At 46.3% G+C, this 13,002-nt stretch overlaps 1 protein-coding gene across 1 annotated transcript in view; it reads right to left on the bottom strand.

The window, feature by feature from the left end:
- Positions 1–5,680, bottom strand: part of RAB31 (RAB31, member RAS oncogene family) — a 155,079-nt gene extending 149,399 nt beyond the window's left edge. Inside the window, exon 1 of the mRNA XM_037508843.2 lies at positions 5,472–5,680. Within this exon, the coding sequence (XP_037364740.1) occupies positions 5,472–5,510 (39 nt within the window). The 5' untranslated portion in view covers positions 5,511–5,680. The remainder of the gene's footprint in view (positions 1–5,471) is intronic.
- Between the last annotated feature and the right edge of the window lie 7,322 nt (positions 5,681–13,002).

Here is a 13,002-nt window from a genome sequence, read left to right as displayed (position 1 = left end):
TGGAAATTTTTTCAAAATATAACAGGGAAAAAGAAATTAAAAATAACAGATGGCATGCTGGAGAGGTGGCAGAGTCAACCAGACAGCCGTCAGCCTGGGCTCCTGCCTTCCCCCACCCACCAGAAAACACCTGAGATCCACAAATCACCAGCTCTCCCCAGTGTCTGTGCTCCATGCCCACTTTTCCTACTTATCTTTTGGGGCATTGCTCAGATCCTTCCAAGAAACCTCCTCAAGCTGCCTTCCTTCCCAGCCCCCACTGGATTTAATCCCACCACACTGCGTCTCCATGTGACACCTCCAACACCCCATCACCTAGGTCAGTAAGAATGCTCGATCCTGTGCACCTGCCTATGTTTCCTGCCCAAGCGGGAGAGTCTCCATCACAAGCAGGGACCAGGATGCTCCCTTCTGACTTTCCATCTCAGCAGTAGTAGCACTGGACCTTATCCACACCAGGCACTCAAACAGCAAAAGCTTTCTATCCCTCATCTGTCCTCAAGTATAACAAGGTGGACAACAGTGAATATCCTCATCCCACGCTATAATTCTGCTGTGCATGGTCTATGCTAGGTGCTGTTGCAGGAACATAAAGCGATATGTTTTAGTTCCTTGCTGGGGTGTCCATGTCCCTGGGAAGGCAGGGTGCTCTTTGATGACAGGAATCGCCACCATCCCATCTACCTGCAGACACCCACAGCTCCTGGCATGAAGGAGTGCATGATGCTAATAAATGGCTGAATAAGTGAATGCCTACTCCACTTTCCAACACATATTATACATTGTAGAAACAAAGACAATTAAAGTATCGTATTTGCATAGATATGCAAGCAGGAAATTTGATATAAACTGTTGACAATTAAATTTGAAAACCTTTTCTAACTCATGAACTCAAAATCTTTTCATGTCCTAGCACTTTAAAATGTACTTTTCTATTTCCTACTGGCTACAACCTGGGAGCAGACCTACGGGACAGAGCACACTCAGTAAAACAATATCACTGGACCCTGGAAAAGGGAAAGAGCCACGTAACTGAGAGGGCCGAGGAGGGGCCATGAGAAGTTTATGAATGTTTCACAACTGATTCTGATACACCCCAGAGACACACTGAGCTCTTGAAAACCAAGGAAGAGATGCAGTGATGCCAAGCCTGACAGAAGAGGACAACTTGGTGGATTCCATCAGCCCAGACTGGGCACCGTTCCCACATGCAGGCCCTGCTGAGCAGATACCCCACTATGTCGCTTATTCACTATCCAGGGTCACCAATGTTGAAACACACTTTGTTCGAGGGGTTCAATAAAATAGAGGAATCAGGTGTGCTAAGAAGTAAAGTATGTTGCTAGTCCCTCTCCATACTGTCCCCTCAACAGCAATGCTAGATTCTGGGAAAGGAAAAATGTGAATATGCTAAAAGAATCTCAGATTTGACAGTTGCCTAGCCCACTCCTCCCAGTCTATGCAAATGTTGCTTCCACAATGACCCTGCCAATTCATATAAACTTGTTGAATTCTGTCAGTAACAGGGAGCTCACTACCACTCAAAGGAGAGAGCTTGCACTCTGACCTATCTGCCTTACTGTGAACTGTTTGCTCTCAAGTTCCTGTTCTTCCACAGAGCCCATCACGTGAAGACCACATACATATCTGACGTCCCCACAGCCCAGACGTCACACCAAACCCCAAGGACTCAGCTGCTGAGATGAGCCACCACCCAGATTCTAACCAAGGCCAAAAGGAGATGCTTCAACCAATTCCTTCCCAGAAGCAAGGACACCCTCAGCTGTCTTTTAATCATGCCACTCAGCTATTGAGGAAGTGGCAGAAATTTCTAAACTACTGTCAAGGCAACCATAGTCCAAATATAAATCTCTTTGGAATCCCATCCGGAAGCAGATTTTAAGTATATGCATGAGCACGCCCAGAAGAAATAATAAAATAAAAGGAAGATCCTCTCTTCCCCCCACTCCTCTCTCCTCTTGTTTTTTGCCACATGGTAATGTGTGTTAAAAATGCATACTGGGAAGCTTTCCACCTTTGGGGTTGGAACAGCTGCTGCCTCAATATTGTTTTTGTTAGGTTTTTTTTTTTTTCTTAACATACTTTGCTGTTTTTGAGTGTGTTGTTTTTAAGCTACTTGTTTCATAATACTAGTTGAGATTACAAAGTGAGACAATCAGCACTTTAGTGGCAAGAATGGAACTTGGGGCTCTGGGGGTCCACTGAGGACCTTACCCAGAATGTTCCCATCAAACACACCCTCCTGCATGGCTAGCTTCCACAGATGGTCTGGTTTATGCAAAAATGGCTGGGCTACTGCCACATGTGATAAACATAATTAAGTCCACCCATGAAAACAATGGGGGCTAAGAATTACTAGGTACTCTACATAATAGGAGACATAATAGATAATACATAAATCCAATGTTTGTGGGTCCTTGGTTTTTCCAAAAGCACAAAATATTCAGAGAATGTTCCACAGACTATCACTAACAATCCATCTGCATATTCACTCAAAAAATGTAAGATCAGGAATGCCTAAGATCAGATTCTGAAAGGACAGGTACACGGTGAAGACAGGTCATCTGGTCCACTCTTATTTCCACCTATTGCAAATGACCCTGCTGTCAGGAGCATCCTCTGATCAACAGAGGAGCGGGAGAGTATAATTAAGAGTCTCCAATAGAGACCTGGGATAAAAGTATACACTGCTCATGCCTAAAACAACCTTGTGCCTTAAATGGAAATCAGATTGCCCGTGCAACCTCAGCAATCAGGACAACAGACTAGGCTCAGAGAAATTAGCTCCTCTCCTCTCCAGAGAGACAGCAGGACTTCAGTGATGAGGTCAGAGATCACTGTCACCTTCTAAAGAGATACCAACAGAAATCCCAGTATGTGGTCTGGTCATATTGAGACTTCAGGAAGGTGTGGCAGAGACTAAAAACAGGAAACTGAGTGCTAGCCACACGCAAGAATTCATCCAGAAAACACAGACCTCCCAACACAAAGAACAAAGGAGCTTGGCACTCCTGTTAAATTTTCGAGAGCTCTTTCAGATTTTTTTGACTCCCTCTTCCAGTCACTATTCCATAGGGTTCCCTCTCAAATCCAGAGAGTTCAACCCAAGGCAATCAAAATGGCTTTGACCTCACCCAAATGTCATCCTTCCCTGAGCAGCTGGAAATGTAGTCTGTCATACACATCTTGCCGAGACAGAATCAGGCACTTAACACAGAAGTATAGCTTTAGTATTACTCATGGAGATAATCAGGTCACTGGCCCTTTAACTAAGATAACCTCTGTCTTTAGTAAGATTAAAACTGCACCCCAACATTGTCATGTGACAAGACTTATCCTTCAAAGCCTCTGTCTGCCCAGAAATACCTTCTTTGTTAGGAACCCTTATTTCTTCCCAAATTCAAACTCCTACTAACACAGTCACTGCAAACAACTATCAAGCAAGGGGGAGGTATTGTCTCCAGCCACTGAAAAGTGTCTTTCATTCTTAGAGATAAGAGATAAAGAAGTAAAGGATTTCCTTCAACGTTCTCATCTTGCAGGCTTACTAACTGTCACCCTGGATTGGAATCACAGGTTAGCAGGATATGGTAAAGTGTATCTAGGGATATCATCTAGCATAGTCCACCTTCAAAGGGAAGATGTTATCATGTCCATTTTAGGAGACGCCTGAGGTACTTATCTGAATTCACCAGCAAGTGGGAAACAATCAGAACACAGTTGCTACTTGCTGATGCAGGGCTCTTTCCACCTGACCACCATGCCTAAATATTGAAATTGAAAATAAGGATTCCTGTTTCACCGAGGTAGATGGCAAGGAAGAAAGCGTTAAAAAATTAAATAAAGGCTGGGCCTCCCTGGTGGCGCAAGGGGTTAAGACACAACCTATGAAGCTGTCCGCAGCCTCTGCAGCATGGGTTCGATCCCCTGGTTGGCCAAGGAGCAACCCACATGGCACAGCAGACCTCTTTTGACTTGCCCCTGCTCCCCTCAGCAGTGTATTTCAGTACATCTGCCTCTTCTGTTCCCTTCTCTGTCTCTGGTGAATCCTCTCACCGCCCACACCTCTGGCCTGTGCCCCTGTTCTTGTATGCATAAATAAATAAATCCTTAAAAAAAAATGAAATAAGGTGAATCCTGACCCAACAACACTTGGAAGAAGCCTGTTGGCGCCTGGACGCAGCACTCCTCCTGAGCGTCAGAAATGACTCCTCACAAGGAAAACTCAGGATTCCTGGAATTGATGTCTGGACTGTGTTAGTGAGCCTGGCAGACAGTGACCCAGCCCTGCAGCACATATAAAGGTCAAGGGGGAAGGCCAGACAACATCCCATGGGGATCCCAGCAAGAAACCCAAGTGCCTGGGGTTACAGGGAAGGAGGGTTTTGCCAGGTTCTGGAATTCAGGGCACAGCGGACAATCAAGTGTAATGAGAGCTCCAGCAGAGGACAGGATGGGAGGCTGGCGGAGCTGCGTCTGCCAGGGTGCCACAAGTGCCCAGATGGAGCCCCAACACCCCCTCATGTGCTACAACTCAATAGAACTATAATCATTTTCTCCTCATGCGCTTCTTGTACGTCCATCTTGACAGGCAGCATTTCCTTGTGACACACAAGCATGGGTTTACCTTTCGGCAGTTCTTTTTTTAGGAAACGGTTTTTTTGGAAAACCAGATTTGCCAATGGCGGTCCACGGGGCATCAGCGCCAAAGGCTGAAGAAAACCCGGCTTGAAAACAGCTATTTTAAGTGAAGGAATTCTGGGACTGGCTATGGACACCCAAAAGGAAATGCTTTGTTTCTGACTTTAACCTCTCTTCAGGCTCAGAAAGACCCCACTCTGGGAGGCGCAGCTGGTGCAGGGCGCAGTCCTTAGCCCGCTTGCTCCAGGGCACGGAGGTTTCCAGCGCGCGACTCCCAGCGCTTCCCTCGCCTCCCCTCGCGCTTCCTCACCCCCGTTTGAGCTTCTCTTTTTCAAAAACTAAATTGCCCCCGAGAGGCGGGAGAGAACTCCAAGTCTTGGCAAAGTAACTCAAACTTTCCGCCGGAAGGAAATTATCAAAGGCGAAGGAGAAAGCCCTCCGAGGTCCGAGCGGCGGCCGTGCCCGCGACCCGCGGCCGCGCTCCCCGCCCCGGCGCCGGGGTCCCGGGGCGCCCCGGCCCGGCCCGGCCCAGCCCCCAGTCCCGCGAGGCTGAGCGGATCCCGGGACGCCGGCCCGACGGGGCTGGCTCGAGCCCAGAGAGCGCACGGGCAAGCTCGGACCTGGACCCCCCCCCCGGGGGAGCGCGGAGGCGGGGGGCCGTGCCCCTGGGGCTGTGGGGCGTACCGACAAGGGTGGTGCAGGGGAGAGGGGGGGCCCCAGGGACCAGGGGGCGCGGGACGTGGGAGGCGCACCGACCCGGGAGCGCGCGGACTCAGGGTGTCCCCAGTGGATGGCGGCGTAAGACTCACCCCAAGAAGACACACTTTGAGCTCTCGTATCGCCATCATGAGCGCGGGGCCGCTTCGAGCAGGGGCTCAGCATCCTCCGGGGCCGGGGCCGAGACCCGGGCCGCGCCGAGCGTCCTGCAGTCTCCGCCTTTCCCTCGGGCGGCCCGCGGGCGGGACCGCAGCCGCTGCTATTTCTGGGCCGCCGGCCCCACGGTGGGTCACGTGGCCGCCAGCCGCCTCCTCCCGGGGCTTCGGGGCTAACCTCCGAGGCCCCCACCTCCCAGGAACGCCCCTGGACGGCGGCAGCCGCCCCCGGGGCCACCCCTGGGGTCTGTGGCGTCCGGGACCGATCGCCTCCTGGCTCTGACCAGCAGCAACAGCTGGATCCGGCTCTACCCAGCCTCCTCCAGCATCTGCACCTACCAGCCCCGCCTCGCAGATCTTACCCCTGGGGTAGAAGATGGAAGGGACCGGCGGTGGGAAGTGACCAGTCACTGAAGAGGCCATTCCTCACCTGAAAAGTGGGTGCCATCAGCAGAGGCCTTGTCCCCAGGAAACACTTTAAAGTCTGTGTGCAGCCCCATCACTCAATGACATTCGTGTTCTGGGCAGAAATCAAGCCACACAAGTGTTGCTTTTGCAGCCTGCAGTTCATCTGCAGTTCTTAATACCAGGGCTTCAATTTACCCCTGAGGAGTTCTTCACGCTCAATCCTGAGTTCATTTTTCTATACGTAGTTAACAGTGGTTCTAGAAACATTTGTCCCTCCAAAACAGGCATGTCCATGTCTAGAGAGGAAGCTGCCCTGCTAAGTATAGAAATCCTGCAACTTCCCTGGACAGACAACAGCCCCTTAGAGCTGCTGGAAAGGAAAATGGAGGCCCCTCAGGCCTTCTGCATCCTTCTCAACCAAGAAATATAAAACAACCTCTGGCTTGAGACAGACAAGGGGGCAACTGCCCTCTTTTCTTTTCTAATGCATGACCCAGTGTACCTCCTATGCTCAGAGACTTTATTTGTTGCTGGCATAGAAATGTCAGCCTTTGAAATACGGATTATTTCACTCATCTCTGGAAACCAAAACCAAAACAAACCCTAGAAATCAGACTACAGAATTGAATCGAGCAGAAAAGGAGGTTAGGAGTGAGGAGCAAGGTGTGGAAGGAACCCAATAGACTAGGTTGGAGGACTATGGGGCCTTGGTGGTAGGTGTGCTGTGGTGATAAACATCTGAAGAAGGTGGCCTTCCTGGTGGCACAGGGGTTAAAGATAGCATTATCAAGTTATTGCCAGCCACTGCACTGTAGCACAAGTTCAATTCAGCCTCTGTAGCACAAGTTCAATTCAGCCACTGTAGCACAAGTTCAATTCCTGGCTGGCTGTCCAGGGAGCAACCCACATGACACAGCAGACCTCTCCTGCCTCCCCTGCTGCTGCTCCCCTCAGTATATTTTAGTACCTCTGCCTGTACTGCTCCCCACTCTTTCTGGTGAATCCTCTCTCTCTCTCTCTCTCTCTCTCACACACACACACACACACACACACACACACACCCCTCTGGCTTATTCCCCAGTTCTTGTATGCATAAATAAATAAATCTTTAAAAAAAATCTGGAGCCTCCCCAGTGGCACAGCGGGTTGAACGCAGCACTGTGAAGCTGTCCGTAGCCTCTGAAGCATGGGTTCAATTCCAGGCCCACCAGGGAGATTCCCACATGGCACAGCAGACCTCTCCTGTCTCGCCACTGCTTCCCCCAGCAGTGTATTTCGTCAGTCTGCCTGTTCTGCTCCCTGCTCTGTCTCTGGTGAATCCTCTCACCCTCCCGCGCCTCTGCCCTGTACCCCAGCTCTTGTATAAAAATAAATAAATCTTAAAAAAAAAGATTTAAAAAAAATCTGATGAATGTGACCCTATGTCTCTGAATATCATATACGGTATTTTATACCAACATTACCTCAATTTAAAAAAATACAATTAAAAAAGACAGAAAAGACAGTCTTACCTGAATAATGCACTAGTATTAAATAATTCACTAGCATATAAAAATATATGCACTTTTAAAATGCATCCCCTATTCCAAACACTCCAGCCTCTCTTCCTGACTTTCCAAGTTTGATCAATGACTTCCATTCCCCTAGTGGACCAGCTACCTTAATTATCTGACTTTATTCCTATTGAAATCTTGTTGAAGATATCCAGTTTCCAATTAGTCCTATACAATAAGGACTTGGGTTTTTGTTTTTTGTGTTTTTTAAAAAGATTAATTTATTTATTCATACAAACACTGGATACAGTCAGAAGCACAGGAGGGTGACAGAATTCACCAGAGCCAGAGCAGGGAGCAGAGCAGGCAGAGGGACTGAAGTACACTGCTGAGGGGAGCAGCGGGCGGCAGGAGAGGTCTGAGCGCCATGTGGGACCCTCCTCTGGTGGCCGGGGAGCAGCCGGGGATCGAACCGGCGCTGCAGAGGCCGCGGGCAGCTTCGCAACCCAGCACTCAACCACTGCGCCACCGGGGAGGCCCCTTGGGGTTTTTTTTTCCAGAGAGAAAATCCTAGGACACTGGAGTGTCCCAAAACAGACAGTTGACATATTTCCCAGAATACCAAGAGCTTCCCACGGCCAGGTGCAGGTTTGTGGAGGATTATTTACTTACACAAATCTGACTAAATTGCTCAAAAAGTAACCATAGACAAGATACAGGTCCTATTCAACTTGAAGCTTAGTGTCTCTTATCTGCCCTTGGCTTGGTTGCCAAAGTACAGACAGTCCCTGTGTGGGCCTGCCAGAACTAGCCCAGTCGTGCTCATAATACCTCATTGTGCTCAGACTTGGTGATCAGAGAACAACTACCACATAGTTGAAAGCCACATCTTGATAAAGCAGCAAGTCGGCCCTGACAGTATGACTTGAGTCTCCGTGTATAAGTGCTTCTTCCTTTTAGCTTTCCTTGTCACTTCCCAAAAGTTAATTACACTAGAATGGAAGTTTTTCCATCTTTCTGTTCCTTATACTCCAGAGTAACCTACTGTAAAACTGCAATAGGTCACCAAGATCTGGACCACACTGAAAGATAGCTTTCCCAAAATGTTCAGATAGTATCCCCAAGATGTTCTGCTAGTTCTCCCCAAGACATACAGAACAGGCCTTTCCAAGAGGGTCACTTTAGCATGTGGGTTATTTTGAGCTAAATTCAAGTGAAGCCCTGCAGACTCATAAACTTTTACCACTTCCTTAATTACCAGAGGAATGAAAATCGGGGAAATTACTCAGAATTACGGATTTTACCAGAAATAAGCTTCCTATTAGCGAAACCTGCCTATTTGATAAGGCAAGCATCTAATTACAGAACATCTAGTCTTTGTTATATAGGTCACCTCCTCCCTGTCATGTGAGTCCCCTCTCTTTTCCTTGGGGCCCCAGACCCCAAATCCCATTCCTTACTTGAAGACCTGCATTTTGCTTCACTGACTTTGGAATCCCCATCTATGTGAATTTTCCATACATATGTGGTTAAATTTGTTTTCACCTACTAATATGTCTAACATTAATCTGGTTGCTCACTCAATTGAGAAAAACCAAAGGAGTAGGGAAAATTTCTTTTCTACCCCTACAGTCCCTAGACAAAAAAGAACAGATAAGATTTTTCTTCTTTTCCTTTACTTTTTTTCATGATTCTTCTCATTCCAATCTCTTTGTCACTAGCTTAGGTGTTTGGATGCTTGCGTAGTTTCTAGACTCTCCTGAAATAATCCCTTATCCAGGTGTTCCCATCACCCCACCAGAGAACAACCTTATCTATTAATCTCCCCTGTCCCCAGCCCTATTAAAAATTGTTACAGGGCAACCCCAATGTGAAATGGGAACTCAGGGAGAAAAAGAGAGACAGAAATTGGTGAATGTGTCCTACCCATTCCCCTGAGCTGGAACCCCAATAACATGCTGAAAAAGGTGAAAACCAAGGACCCCTAAGACCTGTGTGTATGGTTATATACTAAACCTGGCTGCTTTACTCCACCCTCAGTTCTGGCAATCTTCCCTTGGGTGGTGATGACATAGGATTTGTAGTCCTTGGTGTCTTGGATCTCTTTGGTCTGGGATGGGGGTGGGGTCCATAAAACCTATTTATGCAGTTTGTTCAGGACAACTTTCTCCCCAACAAAATCACCTCATTTGTATGTCTTCTGAGCAAGTTGAGCACTCAACAAACGGCAGTCCTAGTCTGTTAACCAGATCATGTTTGTGGGTTTACGCCAATTCCACAGCTAAGTCACTCTGGGGACTTAAGCAGCCTCATGAAAACACAGGCCCAATGTGATGCCTGAGGGTCTAGCCCAGAAAGGAGGGATGTTAACTCCTATCAGACATTTTGGGGAGTGGCAGGTCCCAGTGTCTTTCAACTTTTTAAAGATACACTGTTCTCTTGAAGGTATAATGTTCTCTCTGGATGCTATTAGATTATACTTTGTACTGAGGGCCCCCCCCACCCCGCTCCTCTAGAATTTTCTGCAAATACAAAGAGGTTCTAATATAACTTAAGCAGTGTTAAAAATTCAATGGTACATAACTGAAAAAATTACCAAATAAAAAAATAGAGCCTTCAAAATTTTCTCTTGAACCCTTTGTAAAGTAAAGGTTGTGTTGCACTAATTCAAACTGCTGCTTTTCCACTGCTTAAAAGTCTTCAACAGCACCAAACCCTCTCCAAAATAAGCCCAAACTTGTTAGCAGGTGTTTCAATCCCCTGAACAATGTTGTCTCATCTCTAACATATAGTGAAACCATCAGACTTCAAGGGCCTACTCAAATTTCTTCTCTTGAGCAGAACCTTCCTGCACATGGCTTTGTTTACAGTTAATATTTACTTACATGAGAGGATCATCTGTGTAAATGACTAGAAAATAATTTAGGTGCTAGAAATGAATCTTTTTGTCTCATTTTACCTAGGGCTTTTCCCCAGCAGAATCTTTGCCTCAAACAAGGCTACTGTTTTATGGATCTCTGGATCTGGGGGGCACAGCCATCTTCATGACATGGCCCTGACTGCATAATGGGAAAGTTGAACGTTGAGTGCTCCTCTTCCTTAGACTTCATCTCAGAGATCTGCATGGTTATTTCTTTAAAACGAAAAGAAAGCAATTCATCAACAAGTATTTAGTGCAAGTCTGTCAAATGTGGAAAAACCATCTCACTCTTTAAAAATCTAGCAAAAGCCAGTCATATAAAACTGATGATGTTTTTAATTAAGCAAGTACTTTTTTGGCCAATAACAAAGAATTGCAGGAGATGAATGACTATAAAGCCCACCTGTTGGTACACTAAAAACATACAAAGAAACAAAGAGATACATTAAAGAAACAAAAAAAAATCATTGCTGATAATTTGGATAAAATTCATTCATTGAATTTTATCTACCAAGGCAGTAGAATAGCTGCATTAACTATAATACTAAAGGAATGAAACAACTGAAATCTCTTAACATTTGGGGAATGATTACATAAACGCTGGTGTCTACTAGGGTATATTTAATGGTGTACAATGGTATATGTTAATTTAGGTTTTTGGTGAAATGTGTATAGTAAGTAGTGAGAGGGCACAGATACATGACCCCAAAACATGCCGCTTTGGCACATGGATGATTTTGAGTTGAAGGCAAACAATGTGTAACAACCTCAGGAAAAGTTTTTATTTATTTATTTATTTTTATTAGAGAAGTTTGTTGATTTTTTAACCTCTGCCTATAAGAATTGAGATAAGGTGGGCCTCCCTGGTGGCTCAGTGGTTGAGCGCTGGGCTGCGAAGCTGCCCGCAGCTTCTGCAGAGCTGGTTCGATCCCCAGCCTCAGGCGAGGGTCCCACGTGGCACGCAGACCTCTCCGCTGCTCCCCTCAGCAGTGTACTTCCTCAGTCTGCCTGTTCTGCTCCCCGCTCTGGCTCTGGTGAATTCTCTCACCCTCTTGCGCTTCTGACTGTACCCAGTGCTTGTATAAATAAATAAATAAATCTTAAAAAAAAAAAAAAGAATTGAGATAAGGAGCTTGAAACAGGATGAGAGCTATTAGCAGAGATAACTTTTTACATCAGAAAAGCTAATCTGCATGACATGGCAAACATTTGTTTATCAAATATCTGGTCTACCCACATTTCTGTGAATTGTTTTCCTTCTCTTTGAAGTTCCAGACTCCTGCACTTCTCTTTAGCACAGGTTGGCACCTACATTACAATTACCTGACTGTCAAGAAGCCTCAGCTCTTTGAGGTTCCCACAAGTGTAAAATTAAATTTGTTTCTTTTTCTTTTGTTAATCTGCCTTATGTCAAGTAAATTATTAAGCCAGTTAAAGAAATTAGAAGGGAAGAAGAGAAAAATTTTCCCTCCCTTAGGAAGATTTATAGAGAAGTTTTTAGTAATTAAGTTTTTGTGGAAATAATAGAGCACAAAATTGGGTGAGCATGTTAAGTGGCATAAGTCATACTGGACAGCAGGCTGGTCTCAGATGACCAGGTGGCGAGTTATCTGGTTTGCTCAGGGGGAAATTAAGGAAAAATTAAAATGTTTATGAACATTGTTTTTTAAATAACTATACCTTTTCAGGGGCCTCCTTGCTGGCCTAGGGGTTGAATCTCAGGGCTATCACCACTACAGCCTGAATTCAATCCCTGACCAGGGAGCTAACCCACTTATGGCCCAGCAGACCTCTCCTATCTTGCCGGCTGCTCCCCTCAGCAGTGTATTTCAGTAGATCTGCCTGTTCTGCTCCCCACTCTGTCTCTGGTGAATCCTCTCATCCTCCGCATCTCTGGCCAACACCCCAGTTCTTCTATGCATATAAATAAATAAATCTTTTTTAAAAAGTGCTTTAAAAAATAATTATACCTTTTCAACAGAACTTTAATGGCTGTAATATCAATTAAATAGCCTTTGAATAGTGTCATTTTCCAAAACTTTTCCTTTCCTCTTCCTTCCTTCTTACCTTCCTTTTCCCCCTCTCTTCTTTAAGTTTCAGGCATTTTCTAACCAACATGCACTGCCTTCTCTCATTTGTAAGTTAAACCTTTTTTTTTTTTTTTTTTTGTGGGACCCTCGCCAGAGGCCGGGGATCAAACTGGCGCTGCAGAGGCTGCGGGCAGCCTCGCAATCCAGCACTCAACCGCTGCACCACCAGGGGAGGCCCATGTAAGTTAAACCTTTTAAACAAATTTTAAGAATCTGAATCCTGAACATGCCAGGGTAAGAGCAGGACTTGTAGCAGGAGTGACTGGACCCATAATTCATCCACAGACATGGAGAAGAAAAGAAACTAATGGGGTATTCTGAGTTGCTGGGGCGCCTGAGAACCCAAGGAGCCTCCATTTAGGGGCAGAAAATGGTCCCCAGCACTCCAGAAATGTGGCAGCGTGGTAAAGGAGATGGTAGGTAAGTGGGTACAAAATCCTGTGTGAGGGGCTGTCCTCCCTCTGCCACTCCAGTTGTCTTGTCTTTGTGCCCAAAGACACATCAAGACAAATGGATGGGAGCACAAGAGTGTGGGGGCCTGTCTTCGGCATGTCCTC

This window comes from Talpa occidentalis, unplaced genomic scaffold (genome assembly GCF_014898055.3).
Source record: "Talpa occidentalis isolate TD23 unplaced genomic scaffold, MPIMG_talOcc4v2.1 talOcc4.13, whole genome shotgun sequence".
Taxonomy (NCBI): Eukaryota; Metazoa; Chordata; class Mammalia; order Eulipotyphla; family Talpidae; genus Talpa; species Talpa occidentalis.
Note: the sequence above shows the minus strand (reverse complement) of the source record. Positions and strands in the feature narration are given on the sequence as shown.